Source organism: Panulirus ornatus, chromosome 57 (assembly GCF_036320965.1).
Source record: "Panulirus ornatus isolate Po-2019 chromosome 57, ASM3632096v1, whole genome shotgun sequence".
Taxonomy (NCBI): Eukaryota; Metazoa; Arthropoda; class Malacostraca; order Decapoda; family Palinuridae; genus Panulirus; species Panulirus ornatus.
This window is the reverse complement of record NC_092280.1, coordinates 31,682,393-31,701,429: the sequence shown is the minus strand read 5'-3', so window position 1 is coordinate 31,701,429 and position 19,037 is coordinate 31,682,393. Positions and strand designations below refer to the sequence as shown.

Here is a 19,037-nt window from a genome sequence, read left to right as displayed (position 1 = left end):
TGTGGAAGGCAAGTTGTTAGAAGCAGTAAAAAGTTTTTATCGAGGATGTAAGACATGTGTACGAGTAGGAAGAGGGGAAAGCGATTGGTTCTCAGTGAATGTTAGTTTGCGGTAGGGGTGTGTGATGTCTCCATGTTTGTTTATAGACAGGGTTGTTAGGAAGTGAATGCAAGAGTTTTGGAAAGAGGGGCAAGTATGCAGTCTGTTGTGGATGAGAGAGCTTGGTAAGCGAGTCAGTTGTTGTTCGCTGATGATACAGCGATGGTGGCTGATTAAGGTAAGAATCTGCAGAAGCTGGGGACTGAGTTTGGGAAAGTGTGTGAAAGAAGAAAGCTGAGAGTAAATGTGAATAAAAGCAAGGTTATTAGATACAGTAGGATTGAGGGACAAGTCAACTGGGATGTAAGTTTGAATGGAGAAAAATTGGATGAAGTTAAGTGTTTTAGATATTTGAGAGTGGATTTGGCAGCAGATGAAACCATGGAAGCAGAAGTGAATCATAGGGTGGGGGAGGGGGCGAAAGTTCTGAGAGCATTGAAAAATGTGTGAAAGTCGAGAACGTTATCTTGGAAAGCAAAAATGGGTATGTTTGAAGGAATAGTGGTTCCAATAATATTATATGGTTGCGAGGCATGGGCTATAGATAGAGTTGTGCAGAGGAGGGTGGATGTGCTGGAAATGTGATGTTTGAGGACAATATGTGGTATGAGGTGGTTTGATCGAGTAAATAAAGAAAGGGTAAGAGAGACGTGTGGTAATAAAAAGAGTGTGGTTGAGAGAGCAGAAGAGGGTGTTTTGAAATGGTATGGTCACATGGAGAGAATGAGTGAAGAAAGATTGACAAAGAGGATATATGTGTTAGAGGTGGAGGGAATGAGGAGATGTGGGAGACCAAATTGGAGGTGGAACGATGGAGTGAAAAAGATTTTGAGTGATCGGGGCCTGAACATGCAGGAGGGTGAAAGGCGTGCAAGGACTAAAGTGAATTGGAACAATGTGGTATACCAGGGTTGACGTGCTGTCAATGGATTGAACCAGGGCATGTGAAGCATCTGGGTTAAACCATGGAAAGTTTTGTGGGGCCTGGATGTGGAAAGGGAGCTGTGGTTTCGGTGCATCATACATGACGGCTAGAGAATTATGTACATGTGTGTATATGTATATATCTGTGTGTGTGTATATATATGTATATGTTGAGATGTATAGGTATGTATATGTGCGTGTGTGGACGTGTATGTATATACATGTGTATGTGGGTGGGTTGAGCCATTCTTTCGTCTGTTTCCTTGCGCTACCTCGCTAACGAGGGAGACAGCAACAAAGTATAATAAATATAAAAAAAAGTAAACACCTGATCCACACATCCTGTGCCATTTTGAAACCACACTGTTCTTCCCCAATCTGATGCTCTGTACATGCCTTTACCCTTTCAATCAATACCCTCCTATATAATTTCCCAGGAATACTCAACAAGCTTATGCCTCTGTAATTTGAACACTCACCTTTATACCCTTGGGAATGTATTAAGGGAGGTTGATGGCTTGCCTAAAAGGTGAATGTGGCATGAGAAAGGGGGGAGGTGGACAGATCAGAGAGAGTAGTGAGTGGTGGGATGAAGAAGTGAGATAAGAGAAGATAGAGGCATTTGATCAATTTTTGCAGTGAAGTAGTGCAAATGACTATGAGATGTATAAAAGAAAGCAGTAAGAGGTCATGAGAAAGGTGCAAGAGGTGAAAAAGAGGGCAAACAAGAGTTGGGGTGAGAGAGTATCATTAAATTTTAGGGAATAAAACAATGTTTTGGAAGGAGGTAAATAACGTGCATATGACAAGAGAACAAATGAGAACATCGGTGAATGGGGCAAATGGGGAGGTAATAACATGTAGTAGTCAAGTAAAAAGGAGATGGAGTGAGTATTTTGAAGGTTTGTTGAATGTGTTTGATGATAGAGTGGCAGATATAGGGTGTTTTGGTTTGGGTGGTGTGCCAAGTGAAAGGTTCAGGGAGAGTGGTTCGATAACCAGAGATGTAGAGAAGGCTTTGCGGAAGATGAAAGGCGGTGGGTTTGGACGGTATTGCAGTGGAATTTATTAAAAAGGGAGTGACTGTGATGTTGATTGATTGGTAAGAATATTCAATGTATGCATGGATCATGGTGAAGTGCCTGAGGATTGGCAGAATGCATGCACAGTAAAATAAAAATAAATAAATATATATATATATATATATATATATATATATATATATATTTTTTTTTTTATACTTTGTCGCTGTCTCCCGCGTTTGCGAGGTAGCGCAAGGAAACAGACGAAAGAAATGGCCCAACCCCCCCCCCATACACATGTATATACATACGTCCACACACGCAAATATACATACCTACACAGCCTTCCATGGTTTACCCCAGACGCTTCACATGCCTTGATTCAATCCACTGACAGCACGTCAGCCCCGGTATACCACATCGCTCCAATTCACTCTGTTCCTTGCCCTCCTTTCACCCTCCTGCATGTTCAGGCCCCGATCACACAAAATCTTTTTCACTCCATCTTTCCACCTCCAATTTGGTCTCCCTCTTCTCCTTGTTCCCTCCACCTCCGACACATATATCCTCTTGGTCAATCTTTCCTCACTCATCCTCTCCATGTGCCCAAACCACTTCAAAACACCCTCTTCTGCTCTCTCAACCACGCTCTTTTTATTTCCACACATCTCTCTTACCCTTACGTTACTCACTCGATCAAACCACCTCACACCACACATTGTCCTCAAACATCTCATTTCCAGCACATCCATCCTCCTGCGCACAACTCTATCCATAGCCCACGCCTCGCAACCATACAACATTGTTGGAACCACTATTCCTTCAAACATACCCATTTTTGCTTTCCGAGATAATGTTCTCGACTTCCACACATTCTTCAAAGCCCCCAGAATTTTCGCCCCCTCCCCCACCCTATGATCCACTTCCGCTTCCATGGTTCCATCCGCTGCCAAATCCACTCCCAGATATCTAAAACACTTCACTTCCTCCAGTTTTTCTCCATTCAAACTCACCTCCCAATTGACTTGACCCTCAACCCTACTGTACCTAATAACCTTGCTCTTATTCACATTTACTCTTAACTTTCTTCTTCCACACACTTTACCAAACTCAGTCACCAGCTTCTGCAGTTTCTCACATGAATCAGCCACCAGCGCTGTGTCATCAGCGAACAACAACTGACTCACTTCCCAAGCTCTCTCATCCCCAACAGACTTCATACTTGCCCCTCTTTCCAAAACTCTTGCATTTACCTCCCTAACAACCCCATCCATAAACAAATTAAACAACCATGGAGACATCACACACCCCTGCCGCAAACCTACATTCACTGAGAACCAATCACTTTCCTCTCTTCCTACACGTACACATGCCTTACATCCTCGATAAAAACTTTTCACTGCTTCTAACAACTTTCCTCCCACACCATATATTCTTAATACCTTCCACAGAGCATCTCTATCAACTCTATCATATGCCTTCTCCAGATCCATAAATGCTACATACAAATCCATTTGCTTTTCTAAGTATTTCTCACATACATTCTTCAAAGCAAACACCTGATCCACACATCCTCTACCACTTCTGAAACCACACTGCTCTTCCCCAATCTGATGCTCTGTACATGCCTTCACCCTCTCAATCAATACCCTCCCATATAATTTACCAGGAATACTCAACAAACTTATACCTCTGTAATTTGAGCACTCACTCTTATCCCCTTTGCCTTTGTACAATGGCACTATGCACGCATTCCGCCAATCCTCAGGCACCTCACCATGAGTCATACATACATTAAATAACCTTACCAACCAGTCAACAATACAGTCACCCCCTTTTTTAATAAATTCCACTGCAATACCATCCAAACCTGCTGCCTTGCCGGCTTTCATCTTCCGCAAAGCTTTCACTACCTCTTCTCTGTTTACCAAATCATTTTCCCTAACCCTCTCACTTTGCACACCACCTCGACCAAAACACCCTATATCTGCCACTCTATCATCAAACACATTCAACAAACCTTCGAAATACTCACTCCATCTCCTTCTCACATCACCACTACTTGTTATCACCTCCCCATTTGCGCCCTTCACTGAAGTTCCCATTTGCTCCCTTGTCTTACGCACTTTATTTACCTCCTTCCAGAACATCTTTTTATTCTCCCTAAAATTTAATGATACTCTCTCACCCCAACTCTCATTTGCCCTCTTTTTCACCTCTTGCACCTTTCTCTTGACCTCCTGTCTCTTTCTTTTATACATCTCCCACTCAATTGCATTTTTTCCCTGCAAAAATCGTCCAAATGCCTCTCTCTTCTCTTTCACTAATACTCTTACTTCTTCATCCCACCACTCACTACCCTTTCTAATCAACCCACCTCCCACTCTTCTCATGCCACAAGCATCTTTTGCGCAATCCATCATAAGTATACTTATGTAAGTAGGAGAGATGGCCAGAGAGCGTTATTGGATTACGTGTTAATTGACAGGCGTGCGAAAGAGAGACTTTTGGATGTTAATGTACTGAGAGGTGCAACTGGAGGGATGTCTGATCATTATCTTGTGGAGGCTAAGGTGAAGATTTGTATGGGTTTTCAGAAAAGAAGAGTGAATGTTGGGGTGAAGAGGGTGGTGAGAGTAAGTGAGCTTGAGAAGGAGACCTGTGTGAGGAAGTACCAGGAGAGACTGAGTACAGAAAGGAAAAAGGTGAGAACAATGGAAGTAAGGGGAGTGGGGGAGGAATGGGATGTATTTAGGGATATATATATATATATATATATTTTTCTTTCAAACTATTCGCCATTTCCCGCATTAGCGAGGTAGCGTTAAGAACAGAGGACTGGGCCTTGAGGGAATACCCTCACCTGGCCCAATTCTCTGTTCCTTCTTTTGGAAAATTAAAAAAAAAACGAGAGGGGAGGATTTCCAGCCCCCCGCTCCCTCCCCTTTTAGTCGCCTTCTACGACACGCAGGGAATACGTGGGAAGTGTTCTTTCTCCCCTATCCCCAGGGATATATATATATATATATATATATATATATATATATATATATATATATATATATATATATATATATATATTTTTATTTATTTTTATTTTATTTTGCTTTGTCGCTGTCTCCCGCGTTTGCGAGGTAGCGCAAGGAAACAGACGAAAGAAACGGCCCAACCCACCCCCATACACATGTATATACACACACGTCCAGACACACAAATATACATACCTATACATCTCAATGTACACATATATATACACACACAGACACATACATATATATATATATATATACATATTTTTTTTTTCAAACTATTCACCACTTCCCGCGTTAGCAAGGTAGCATTAAGAACAGAGGACTGGGCCTCTGAGGGAATATCCTCACCTGGCCCCCTTCTCTGTTCCTTCTTTTGGAAAATTAAAAAAAAAAAAAATGAGAGGGGAGGATTTCCAGCCCCCCACTCCCTCCCCTTTTAGTCGCCTTCTACGACACGCAGGGAATACGTGGGAAGTCTCCCACATCAGCAAGGTAGTGCGAGGAAACAAATGAGGAATAGTTCAACCCACTCACATACACATGTATATACATAAACACCCATACATGCAAACATATACATACATATACTATATTTTTTTTATTATACTGTGTCGCTGTCTCCCGCGTTTGCGAGGTAGCGCAAGGAAACAGACGAAAGAAATGGCCCAACCCCCCCCCCATACACATGTATATACATACGTCCACACACGCAAATATACATACCTACACAGCTTTCCATGGTTTACCCCAGACGCTTCACATGCCTTGATTCAATCCACTGACAGCACGTCAACCCCGGTATACCACATTGCTCCAATTCACTCTATTCCTTGCCCTCCTTTCACCCTCCTGCATGTTCAGGCCCCGATCACACAAAATCTTTTTCACTCCATCTTTCCACCTCCAATTTGGTCTCCCTCTTCTCCTCGTTCCCTCCACCTCCGACACATATATCCTCTTGGTCAATCTTTCCTCACTCATTCTCTCCATGTGCCCAAACCACTTCAAAACACCCTCTTCTCCTCTCTCAACCACGCTCTTTTTATTTCCACACATCTCTCTTACCCTTACGTTACTCACTCGATCAAACCACCTCACACCACACATTGTCCTCAAACATCTCATTTCCAGCACATCCATCCTCCTGCACACAACTCTACATATATATATATATATATATATATATATATATATATATCTTTTTTCTTTCAAACTATTCGCCATTTCCCGCGTTAGCGAGGTAGCGTTAAGAACAGAGGACTGGGCCTTGGAGGGAATATCCTCACCTGGCCCCCTTCTCTGTTCCTTGTAGCATACATATACATTTCAACATATACATACAAAGACATATACATATATAAACATGTACACATTCTTACTTGCTGCCTTCATCCATTCCCAATGCCACCCCTCCACACATGAAATAGCATCCCCCCCTCCAGCAAGGTAGCGCCAGAAAAAGAAAAAAAAAAAAAAAAAGGCCACTTTTGTTCACACTGTCTCTAGCAGTCATGTGTAATGCACCAAAACCACATGTCCCTTTCCACATCCAGGCCCCATAGACCTTTCCATGGTTTACCCCAGATGCTTCACATGCCCTGGTTCAATCCATTGACAGCAAGTTGACCCCAGGTATACCACATCATTCCAATTCCCTCTATTCCTTGCACGCCTTTCACCCTCACGTATGTTGAGGCCCCAATTGCACAAAATCTTTTTCACTCCATGACATGAGCAATATTACTATCAGAATTAGATTACAAAACTTACCTTAAAACTGTGCCTTTCACCCAAATCCAACACTTCTGGGACACTACAAACAGTCTCCTGAAAAAAAAAAGACAATTACCATTTAAAATAAAACTTTCATAGGTCAGGTTGTATTTGCAGAACAAATGATATTACTCACTTATGGTAGGTTTATCATGTGTGACTGCACAGTTTAGTTTTATAAGCCAGATGACATGATTTACCATTTCAATTACCCAGTGGTAAAGAAAAAGAATGGATGTAACTTTTGCTTGGCATCCTTGTAACGTAATATTTTCTCAGGAAGAAAAGACTGATATCCTTGCTTAAAAGCAACATGTTTACAAAAGAAATTTCAAGACCAATTTTACTATCCAAACACTTTTTTCTTCCTTTTAATGTCATCCCTCTCTGAAAAGCTGAGTTTGGTCAATCTATGAAGATCAGAAATGCAATGAGTAATCTAAAATAGTGTAAGGTTTCAAATCATCCATCCTTTTTTCCTCCCTCCTCTCATTTCCAGGTGCATAAGCATTTACAGTCAACCATCTCTCATAATTCGCTTTCATTTTCACAAACACTAGTCTGTGCTCACTAGCTAACACTTTTTCACATATTCCTACAACACCTTCAACAGATGTGTCACCCCTTCTTCAGCTCATGCCCTCACACTAACCCCTGACTTAACCCTGTAACATAACCAAACCATTCTTCTGCATGAGCTTCGTTTCACTCACAGGTAAAACATCCAGGTTCCTCTCCTTACACATAATACATATCTCTCACTTCTCATCCTGGTTACATCCATACATACACTCAAATACCCGAGTATAAGCCTTTGAGGAAGATGTGCACTCCTTGATTAGCTCCTGCTTCAGCTTCCATTTATCTATTTCATTTATTATACCTAATCACCGTCTCCCACATCAGCGAGGTAGCGCAAGGAAACAAACGAGGAATAGCTCATCCCACTAGCATACACATGTATATACATAAACACCCATACATGCACATATACATACATATATAAGTAGGAGAGATGGCCAGAGAGCATTATTGGATTAAGTGTTAATTGAGAGACGCACGAAAGAGAGACTTTTGGATGTTAATGTGCTGAGAGGTGCAACTGGAGGGATGTTTGATCATTATCTTGTGGAGGCGAAGGTGAAGATTTGTGGGGGTTTTCAGAAAAGAAGAGAGAATGTTGGGGTGAAGAGAGTGGTGAGAGTAAGTGAGCTTGGGAAGGAGACTTGTGTGAGGAAGTACCAGGAGAGACTGAGTACAGAATGGAAAAAGGTGAGAACAAAGGAGGTAAGGGGAGTGGGGGAGGAATGGGATGTATTTAGGGAAGCAGTGATGGCTTGCGCAAAAGATGCTCTTGGCATGGGAAGCGTGGGAGGTGGGTTGATTAGAAAAGGTTGTGAGTGGTGGGATGAAGAAGAAAGATTATTAGTGAAAGAGAGGAGAGAGGCATTTGGACAATTTTTGCAGGGAAAAAAATGCAAATGAGTGGGAGAGGTATAAAAGAAAGAGGCAGGAGGTCAAGAGAAAGGTGCAAGAGGTGAAAAAGAGGGCAAATGAGAGTTGGGGTGAGAGAGTATAATTAAATTTCAGGGAGAATAAAAAGATGTTTTGGAAGGAGGTAAAGTGCGGAAGACAAGGGAGCAAATAGGAACTTCAGTGAAGGGGGCTAATGGGGAGGTGATAACAAGTAGTGGTGATGTGAGAAGGAGATGGAGTGAGTATTTTGAAGGTTTGTTGAATGTGTTTGATGATAGAGTGGCAGATATAGGGTGTTTTGGTCGAGGTGGTGTACAAGGTGAGAGGGTTAGGGAAAATGATTTGGTAAATAGAGAAGAGGTAGTAAAAGCTTTACGGAAGATGAAAACCGGCAAGGCAGCAGGTTTGGATAGTATTGCAGTGGAATTTAGTAAAAAAGGGGGTGACTGTATTGTTGACTGGTTGGTAAGGTTATTCAATGTATGTATGATTCACGGTGAGGTGCCTGAGGATTGGCGGAATGCTTGCATAGTGCCATTGTACAAAGACAAAGGGGATAAGAGTGAGTGCTCAAATTACAGAGGTATAAGTTTCTTGAGTATTCTTGGTAAATTATATAGGAGGGTATTGAATGAGAGGGTGCAGGCATGTACAGAGCATCAGATTGGGGAAGAGCAGTGTGGTTTCAGAAGTGGTAGAGGATGTGTGGATCAGGTGTTTGCTTTGAAGAATGTATGTGAGAAACACTTAGAAAAACATATGGATTTGTATGTAGCATTTAAGGATCTGGAGAAGGCATATGATAGAGTTGACAGAGATGCTCTGTGGAAGGTTTTAAGAATCTATGGTGTGGGAGGCAAGTTGTTAGAAGCAGTGAAAAGTTTTTATCGAGGATGTAAGGCATGTGTACGTGTAGGAAGAGAGGAAAGTGATTGGTTCTCAGTGAATGTAGGTTTGCGGCAGGGGTGTGTGATGTCTCCATGGGTGTTTAATTTGTTTATGGATGGGGTTGTTAGGGAGGTGAATGCAAGAGTTTTGGAAAGAGGGGCAAGTATGAAGTCTGTTGGGGATGAGAGAGCTTGGGAAGTGAGTCAGTTGTTCGCTGATGATACAGCGGTGGTGGCTGATTCATGTAAGAAACTGCAGAAGCTGGTGACTGAGTTTGGTAAAGTGTGTGAAAGAAGAAAGTTAAGAGTAAATGTGAATAAGAGCAAGGTTATTAGGTACAGTAGGGTTGTGGGTCAAGTCAATTGGGAGGTAAGTTTGAATGGAGAAAAACTGGAGGAAGTAAAGTGTTTTAGATATCTGGGAGTGGATCTGGCAGCGGATGGAACCATGGAAGTGGAAGTGAATCATAGGGTGGGGGAGGGGGCGAAAATTCGGGGAGCCTTGAAGAATGTTTGGAAGTCGAGAACATTATCTCGGAAAGCAAAAATGGGTATGTTTGAAGGAATAGTGGTTCCAACAATGTTGTATGGTTGCGAGGTGTGGGCTATGGATAGAGTTGTGCACAGGAGGGTGGATGTGCTGGAAATGAGATGTTTGAGGACAATATGTGGTGTGAGGTGGTTTGATCGAGTAAGTAATGTAAGGGTAAGAGAGACGTGTGGAAATATAAAGAGTGTGGTTGAGAGAGCAGAAGAGGGTGTTTTGAAATGGTTTGGTCACATGGAGAGAATGAGTGAGGAAAGATTGACTAAGAGGATATATGTGCCAGAGGTGGAGGGAACGAGGAGAAGTGGGAGACCAAATTGGAGGTAGAAAGATGGAGTGAAAAAGATTTTGACTGATCAGGGCCTGAACATGCAGGAGGGTGAAAGGCGTGCAAGGAATAGAGTGAATTGGAACGATGTGGTATACCGGGGTCGACGTGCTGTCAATGGTTTGAACCAGGGCATGTGAAGCGTCTGGGGTAAACCATGGAAAGTTGTGTGGGGCCTGGATGTGGAAAGGGAGCTGTGGTTTCAGTGCATTATTACATGACAGCTAGAGACTGAGTGTGAACGAATGGGGCCTTTGGTGCCTTTCCTAGCGCTACCTCGCACACATGAGGGGGGAGGGGGTTGTTATTCCATGTGTGGCGAGGTGGCGATGGGAACAAATAAAGGCAGACAGTATGAATTATGTACATGAGTATATATGTATATGTCTGTGTGTGTATATATATGTGTACATTGAGATGTATAGGTATGTATATTTGCGTGTGTGGACGTGTATGTATATACATGTGTATGTGGGTGGGTTGGGCCATTCTTTCGTCTGTTTCCTTGTGCTACCTCGCTAACGCGGGAGACAGCGACAAAGCAAAATAAATAAATAAATATAAATATACATGCACAGGCATATACATATATACACACGTACATATTCTTACTTTGCTGCCTTCGTCCATTCCCGTTGCCACCCCTCCACACAAGAAATAGCATCCCTCCTCCAACAAGGTAGCACCAGAAAGAAAAAAAAGGTCTCTAGCTGTCATGTGTAATGCACTGAAACCACAGGTCCCTTTCCACATCCAGGCCTCATAGACCTTTCCATGGTTTACCCCAGACGCTTCACATGCCCTGGTCCATCCATTGACAGCAAGTTGACCCCGGTATACCACATCGTTCCGATTCACACTATTCCTTGCACACCTTTCACCCTTCGGTATGTTCAGGTCCCAATCGCTTAAAATCTTTTTCACTCCATGACATGAGCAATATTACTATCAGAATTAGATTAGTAAACTTACCTTAAAACTGTGCCTTTCACCCAATTCCAACACTTCTGGTACACTACAAACGGTCTCCTGAAAAAAGACAATTACAGTTTAAAATAAAACTTTCATAGGTCAGGTTGTATTTGCTGAACAAATATTATTACTCACTTACGGTAGGTTTATCATGTCTGACTGCACGGTTTAGTTTTATATCCAGATGACATGATTTACCATTTCAATTACCCAGTGGTAAAGAAAAAGAATGGATGTAAATTTTGCTTGGCATCCTTGTAACAGGTGATATTTTCTCAGGAAGAAAAGACTCATATTCATGCTTAAAAGCAACAAAATATGTTTAAAAAGGAGATTTCAAGACAAATTTTACCATCCGAACACATTTTTCTTCCTTTTAACATCATCCCTCTCTGAAAAGCTGAGTTTGATCAACCTATGAAGATCAGAAATGCAATGAGTAATCTAAAATATTGTAAGGTGTCAAATTATCCATCCTTTTTTTTCTCCCTCCTCTCATTTCCAGGTGCATAAGCATTTACAGACAACCATCTCTCATAATTCACTTTCATTTTCACAAACAATGGTCTGTGGCTCACTAGCTAACACTTTTTCACATATTCCTACAACACCTTCAATAGATGTGTCACCCCTTCTTCAGCTCATGCCCTCACATTAACCCCTGACTTTACCCTGTGACATAACCAAACCATTCTTCTGCATGAGCTTTGTTTCACTCACAGATAAAACATCCAGGTTCCTCTCCTTACACATAATACATATCTCTCACTTCTTCTCATCCTGGTTACATCCACACATACATTCAAACACCCCAGTATGAGCCTTTGTGGAAGATATGCACTCACTCAATTAACTCCTTCTATTTCAGCTTCTATTAATTTATCTATTTATCTATCTATTTTTATTTATTTTGCTTTGTCGCTGTCTCCCGCGTTAGGGAGGTAGCACAAGGAAACACGAAAAAATGGCCCAACCCGCCCACACACACATGTATATACATACACATCCACACACGCAAATATACATACCTATACATCTCAATGTACACATATATATACACACACAGACATATACATATATACACATGTACATAATTCATAGTCTGCCTTTATTTGTTCCCATCGCCACCTCGCCACACATGGAATAACAACCCCCTCCCCCCTCATGTGTGCGAGGTAGCGCTAGGAAAGACACCAAAGGCCCCATTCGTTCACACTCAGTCTCTAGCTGTCATGTAATAATGCACCGAAACCACAGCTCCCTTTCCACATCCAGGCCCCACACACTTTCCATGGTTTACCCCAGACGCTTCACATGCCCTGGTTCAATCCACTGACAGCACGTCGACCCCGGTATACCACTTCGTTCCAATTCACTCTATTCCTTGCATGCCTTTCACCCTCCTGCATGTTCAGGCCCCGATCACTCAAAATCTTTTTCACTCCATCTTTCTACCTCCAATTTGGTCTCCCACTTCTCCTCGTTCCCTCCACCTCTGACACATATATCCTCTTAGTCAATCTTTCCCCACTCATTCTCTCCATGTGACCAAACCATTTCAAACACCCTCTTCTGCTCTCTCAACCACACTATTTTTATTTCCACACATCTCTCTCACCCTTACATTACTTACTTGATCAAACCACCTCACACCACATATTGTCCTCAAACATCTCATTTCCAGCATATCCACCCTCCTGCGCACAACTCTATCCATAGCCCACACCTCGCAACCATACAACATTGTTGGAACCACTTTTCCTTCAAACATACCCATTTTTGCTTTCCGAGATAATGTTCTCGACTTCTAAACACTCTTCAAGGCTCCCAGAATTTTCGCCCCATCCCCCACCCTATGATTCACTTCCGCTTCCATGGTTCCATCCGCTGCCAAATCCACTCCCAGATATCTAAAACACTTTCCTTCCTCCAGTTTTTCTCCATTCAAACTTACCTCCCAGTTGACTTGACCCTCAACCCTACTGTACCTAATAACCTTGCTCTTAATCACATTTACTCTTAACTTTCTTCTTTCACACACTTTACCAAACTCAGTCACCAGCTTCTGCAGTTTCTTATATGAATCAGCCACCAGCGCTGTATCATCAGCGAACAACAACTGACTCACTTCCTAAGCTTTCTCATCCACAACAGACTGCATACTTGCCCCTCTTTCCAAAACTCTTGCATTCACCTCCCTAACAACCACATCCATAAACAAATTAAACAACCATGGAGACATCACACACCCCTGCCGCAAACCTACATTCACTGAGAACCAATCACTTTCCTCTCTTCCTACACGTACACATGCCTTACATCCTCGAAAAAAACTTTTCACTGCTTCTAACAACTTGCCTCCCACACCATATATTCTTAATACCTTCCACAGAGCATCTCTGTCAACTCTATCATATGCCTTCTCCAGATCCATAAATGCTACATACAAATCCATTTGCTTTTCCAAGTATTTCTCACATACATTCTTGAAAGCAAACACCTGATCCACACATCCTCGACCACTTCTGAAACCACACTGCTCTTCCCCAATCTGATGCTCTGTACATGACTTCACCCTCTCAATCAATACCTTCCCATATAATTTCCCAAGCTCTCTCATCCCCAACAGACTTCATACTTGCCCCTCTTTCGAAAACTCTTGCATTCACCTCCCTAACAACCCCATCCATAAACAAATTAAACAACCATGGAGAAATATATATATATATATATATATATTCTTTCTTTCTTTTAAACTATTCGCCATTTCCCGCGTTAGCGAGGTAGCATTAAGAACAGAGGACTGGGCCTTTGAGGGAATACCCTCACCTGGCCCAATTCTCTGTTCCTCCTTTTGGAAAATTAAAAAAAAATGAGAGGGGAGGATTTCCAGCCCCCCACTCCCTCCCCTTTTAGTCGCCTTCTACGACACGCAGGGAATACGTGGGAAGTATTCTTAATCCCCTATCCCCAGGGATAATATATATATATATATATATATATATATATATATATATATATATATTTTTTTTTTTTGCTTTGTCGCTGTCTCCCGCGTTTGCGAGGTAGCGCAAGGAAACAGACGAAAGAAATGGCCCAACCCACCCCCATACACATGTATACATACATATATATATATATATATATATATATATATATATATATATATATATATATATATATATATATTTATTTTTTTTTTTTTCATTATACTTTGTCGCTGTCTCCCGCGTTTGCGAGGTAGCGCAAGGAAACAGACGAAAGAAATGGCCCCACCCCCCCTCATACACATGTATATACATACGTCCACACACGCAAATATACATACCAACACAGCTTTCCATGGTTTACCCCAGACGCTTCACATGCCTTGATTCAATCCACTGACAGCACGTCAACCCCGGTATACCACATCGCTCCAATTCACTCTATTCCTTGCCCTCCTTTCACCCTCCTGCATGTTCAGGCCCTGATCACACAAAATCTTTTTCACTCCATTTTCACTCCAGCTTTCACTACCTCTTATCTGTTTACCAAATCATTTTCACTAACCCTCTCACTTTGCACACCACCTCGACCAAAACACCCTATATCTGCAACTCTATCATCAAACACATTCAAAAAACCTTCAAAATACTCACTCCATCTCCTTCTCACATCACCACTACTTGTTATCACCTCCCCATTTGCGCCCTTCACTGAAGTTCCCATTTGCTCCCTTGTCTTACGCACTTTATTTACCTCCTTCCAGAACATCTTTTTATTCTCCCTAAAATTTAATGATACTCTCTCACCCCAACTCTCATTTGCCCTTTTTTTCACCTCTTGCACCTTTCTCTTGACCTCCTGTCTCTTTCTTTTATACGTCTCCCACTCATAGTGGTTCCAACAATGTTGTATGGTTGCGAGGCGTGGGCTATGGATAGAGTTGTGCGCAGGAGGATGGATGTGCTGGAAATGAGATGTTTGAGGACAATGTGTGGTGTGAGGTGGTTTGATCGAGTGAGTAACGTAAGGGTAAGAGAGATGTGTGGAAATAAGAAGAGCGTGGTTGAGAGAGCAGAAGAGGGTGTTTTGAAATGGTTTTGTCACATGGAGAGAATGAGTGAGGAAAGATTGACCAAGAGGATATACGTGTCGGAGGTGGAGGGAACGAGGAGAAGAGGGAGACCAAATTAGAGGTGGAAAGATGGAGTGAAAAAGATTTTGTGTGATTGGGGCCTGAACATGCAGGAGGGTGAAAGGAGGGCAAGGAATAGAGTGAATTGGAGCGATGTGGTATACCGGGGTTGACGTGCTGTCAGTGGATTGAATCAAGGCATGTAAAGCGTCTGGGGTAAACCATGGAAAGCTGTGTAGGTATGTATATTTGCGTGTGTGGACGTATGTATATACATGTGTATGGGGGTGGGTTGGGCCATTTCTTTCGTCTGTTTCCTTGCGCTACCTCGCAAACGCAGGAGACAGCGACAAAGAAAAAAAAAAAAAAAAAAAAAAAAAAAAAAAAATACACATACACACACACACGCAAATATACACACACACACACATACATATATATACATATGAAAAATGTAAGAAACAATTTAGAAAACTGAAACTTCTAGCTTGAAATGAAATGAAAAAATGAATGTCACATAATGGTTCAACCTCTGGCTATGGAAAAAGGAAATGTTTAATTTATTTACACAAACGTCAATAGTAGTTCTCATCAATTTAACCACTGTATCAATAAGCTTCAATGTCTAAGCTACATTTTTTCCAATTTCACTATTTTCTTGTCAAAGCACCATGTATGAAAACTATCACTCCAGTAACACAAGTATAAACATTTACTTCCCCTTTAAAAAAAAGTTCTGGGGAAGTCTGTCTCGATACACTGTGGGACACTCTACCACCTGTACATATATATATATATGTACATATTCTTACTTGCTGCCTTCATTCATTCCCGTCACCACCCCTCCCCACATGAAATAGCATCCCTCCTCCAGCAATGTAGCACCAGAAAGACAAAAAAGGCCACATTCATTCACACTCAGTCTCTAGCTGTCACATATAATGCACCAAAACCACAGATCCCTTTCCACATCCAGGCCCCACAGACCTTTCCATGGTTTACCCCTGATGCTTCACATGCCCTGGTTCAATCCATTGACAGCAAGTTGACCCCGGTATACCACATCATTCCAATTCACTCTATTCCTTTCATGCCTTTAACCCTCCTGTATGTTCAGGCCCCAATCACTCAAAATCTTTTTCACTCCCTGACATGAGCAATATTACTATCAGAATTACATTAGAAAACTTACCTTAAAACTGTGCCTTTCACCCAAATCCAACACTTCTGGGACACTACAAACAGTTTCCTGAAAAGAGACAATTACCATTTAAAATAAAACTTTCATAGGTCAGGTTGCATTTGCTGAACACATATTATTACTCACTTATGGTAGGTTTATCACGTCTGACTGCACAGTTTAGTTTTATAAGCCAGATGACATGATTTACCATTTCAATTATCCAGTGGTAAAGAAAAAGAATGGATGTAACTTTTGCTTGGCATCCTTGTAACTGGTGATATTTTCTCAGGAAGAAAAGACTCATATTCATGCTTAAAAGTAACAAAATGTGTTTACAAAAAGAAATTTCAAGACTAACTTTACTATCCAAACACTTTTAATATCATCCCTCTCTGAATAGCTGTTTGGTCAATCTTTGAAGATCAGAAATGCAATGAGTAATCTAAAATAGTGTAAGTTGTCAAATCATCCATCCTTTTTTTCTCCCTCCTCACATTTCCAGGTGCATAAGCATTTACAGTCAACCATCTCTCATAATTCACTTTCATTTTCACAAACAATAGTCTGTGGCTCACTAGCTAACACTTTTTCACATATTCCTACAACACCTTCAACAGATGTGTCACCCCTTCTTCAGCTCATGCCCTCACAGTAACCCCTGACTTTACCTTGTAACATAACCAAACCATTCTTCTGCATGAGCTTCATTTCACTCACAGGTAAAAAATCCAGGTTCCTCTCCTGACACATAATACATATCTCTTACTTCTCATCCTGGTTACACACATACATACATTCAAACACTCCAGTATGAGCCTTTGAGGAAGATATGCACTCCCTGATTAGCTCCTGTTTCAGCTTCTATTCTTTTATCTATCAATTTAATTCATTTATCATACTTAATTGCCGTCACCCACATCAGCAAGGTAGCGCAAGGAAACAGACGAGGAATAGCTCAACCCATCCACATGCACATGTACACACATATACATTTCAACATATACATACACAGACATATAAATATATTTTTTTTTTTTTTTTTTTGCTTTGTCGCTGTCTCCCACGTTTGCGAGGTAGCGCAAGGAAACAGACGAAAGAAATGGCCCAACCCACCCCCATACACATGTATATACATACGTCCACACGCGCAAATATACATACCTACACAGCTTTCCATGGTTTACCCCAGACGCTTCACATGCCTTGATTCAATCCACTGACAGCATGTCAACCCCGGTATACCACATCGCTCCAATTCACTCTATTCCTTGCCCTCCTTTCACCCTCCTGCATGTTCAAGCCCCGATCACACAAAATCTTTTTCACTCCATCTTTCCACCTCCAATTTGGTCTCCCTCTTCTCCTCGTTCCCTCCACCTCCGACACATATATTCTCTTGGTCAATCTTTCCTCACTCATTCTCTCCATGTGCCCGAACCATTTCAAAACACCCTCTTCTGCTCTCTCAACCACGCTCTTTTTATTTCCACACATCTCTCTTACCCTTATGTTACTTACTCGATCAAACCACCTCACACCACATATTGTCCTCAAACATCTCATTTCCAGCACATCCATCCTCCTGCGCACAACTCTATCCATAGCCCACGCCTCGCAACCATACAACATTGTTGGAACCACTATTCCTTCAAACATACCCATTTTTGCTTTCCGAGATAATGTTCTCGACTTCCACACATTCTTCAAGGCTCCCAGAATTTTCGCCCCCTCCCCCACCCTATGATCCACTTCCGCTTCCATGGTTCCATCCGCTGCCAGATCCACTCCCAGATATCTAAAACACTTCACTTCCTCCAGTTTTTCTCCATTCAAACTCACCTCCCAATTGACTTGACCCTCAACCCTACTGTACCTAATAACCTTGCTCTTATTCACATTTACTCTTAACTTTCTTCTTTCACACACTTTACCAAACTCAGTCACCAGCTTCTGCAGTTTCTCACATGAATCAGCCACCAGCGCTGTATCATCAGCGAACAACAACTGACTCACTTCCCAAGCTCTCTCATCCCCAACAGACTTCATACTTGCCCCTCTTTCCAAAACTCTTGCATTCACCTCCCTAACAACCCCATCCATAAACAAATTAAACAACCATGGAGACATCACACACCCCTGCCGCAAACCTACATTCACTGAGAACCAATCACTTTCCTCTCTTCCTACACGTACACATGCCTTACATCCTCGATAAAAACTTTTCACTACTTCTAACAACTTGCCTCCCACACCATATATTCTTAATACCTTCCACAGAGCATCTCTATCAACTCTATCATATGCCTTCTCCAGATCCATAAATGCTACATACAAATCCATTTGCTTTTCTAAGTATTTCTCACATACATTCTTCAAAGCAAACACCTGATCCACACATCCTCTACCACTTCTGAAACCACACTGCTCTTCCCCAATCTGATGCTCTATACATGCCTTCACCCTCTCAATCAATATCCTCCCATATAATTTACCAGGAATACTCAACAAACTTATACCTCTGTAATTTGAGCACTCACTCTTATCCCCTTTGCCTTTGTACAATGGCACTATGCACGCATTCCGCCAATCCTCAGGCACCTCACCATGAGTCATACACACATTAAATAACCTTACCAACCAGTCAACAATACAGTCACCCCCTTTTTTAATAAAT

General features: G+C 41.8%; 1 protein-coding gene across 12 annotated transcripts in view; it reads right to left on the bottom strand.

Moving 5' to 3' along the window:
- Positions 1-19,037, bottom strand: part of LOC139766421 (ribosome biogenesis protein NOP53) — a 120,221-nt gene that overhangs the window by 33,478 nt on the left and 67,706 nt on the right. For 3 of the 12 annotated variants that reach the window (XM_071695094.1, XM_071695095.1, XM_071695096.1), the window contains 3 exons: positions 16,373-16,429; positions 11,061-11,117; positions 6,848-6,904 (listed from right to left, as the gene is read on the bottom strand). In XM_071695094.1, the coding sequence (XP_071551195.1) occupies positions 6,848-6,904; positions 11,061-11,117; positions 16,373-16,429 (171 nt within the window). The remainder of the gene's footprint in view (positions 1-6,847; positions 6,905-11,060; positions 11,118-16,372; positions 16,430-19,037) is intronic. The other 9 variants (XM_071695098.1, XM_071695103.1, XM_071695104.1 and 6 more) reach the window with 3 other exon arrangements.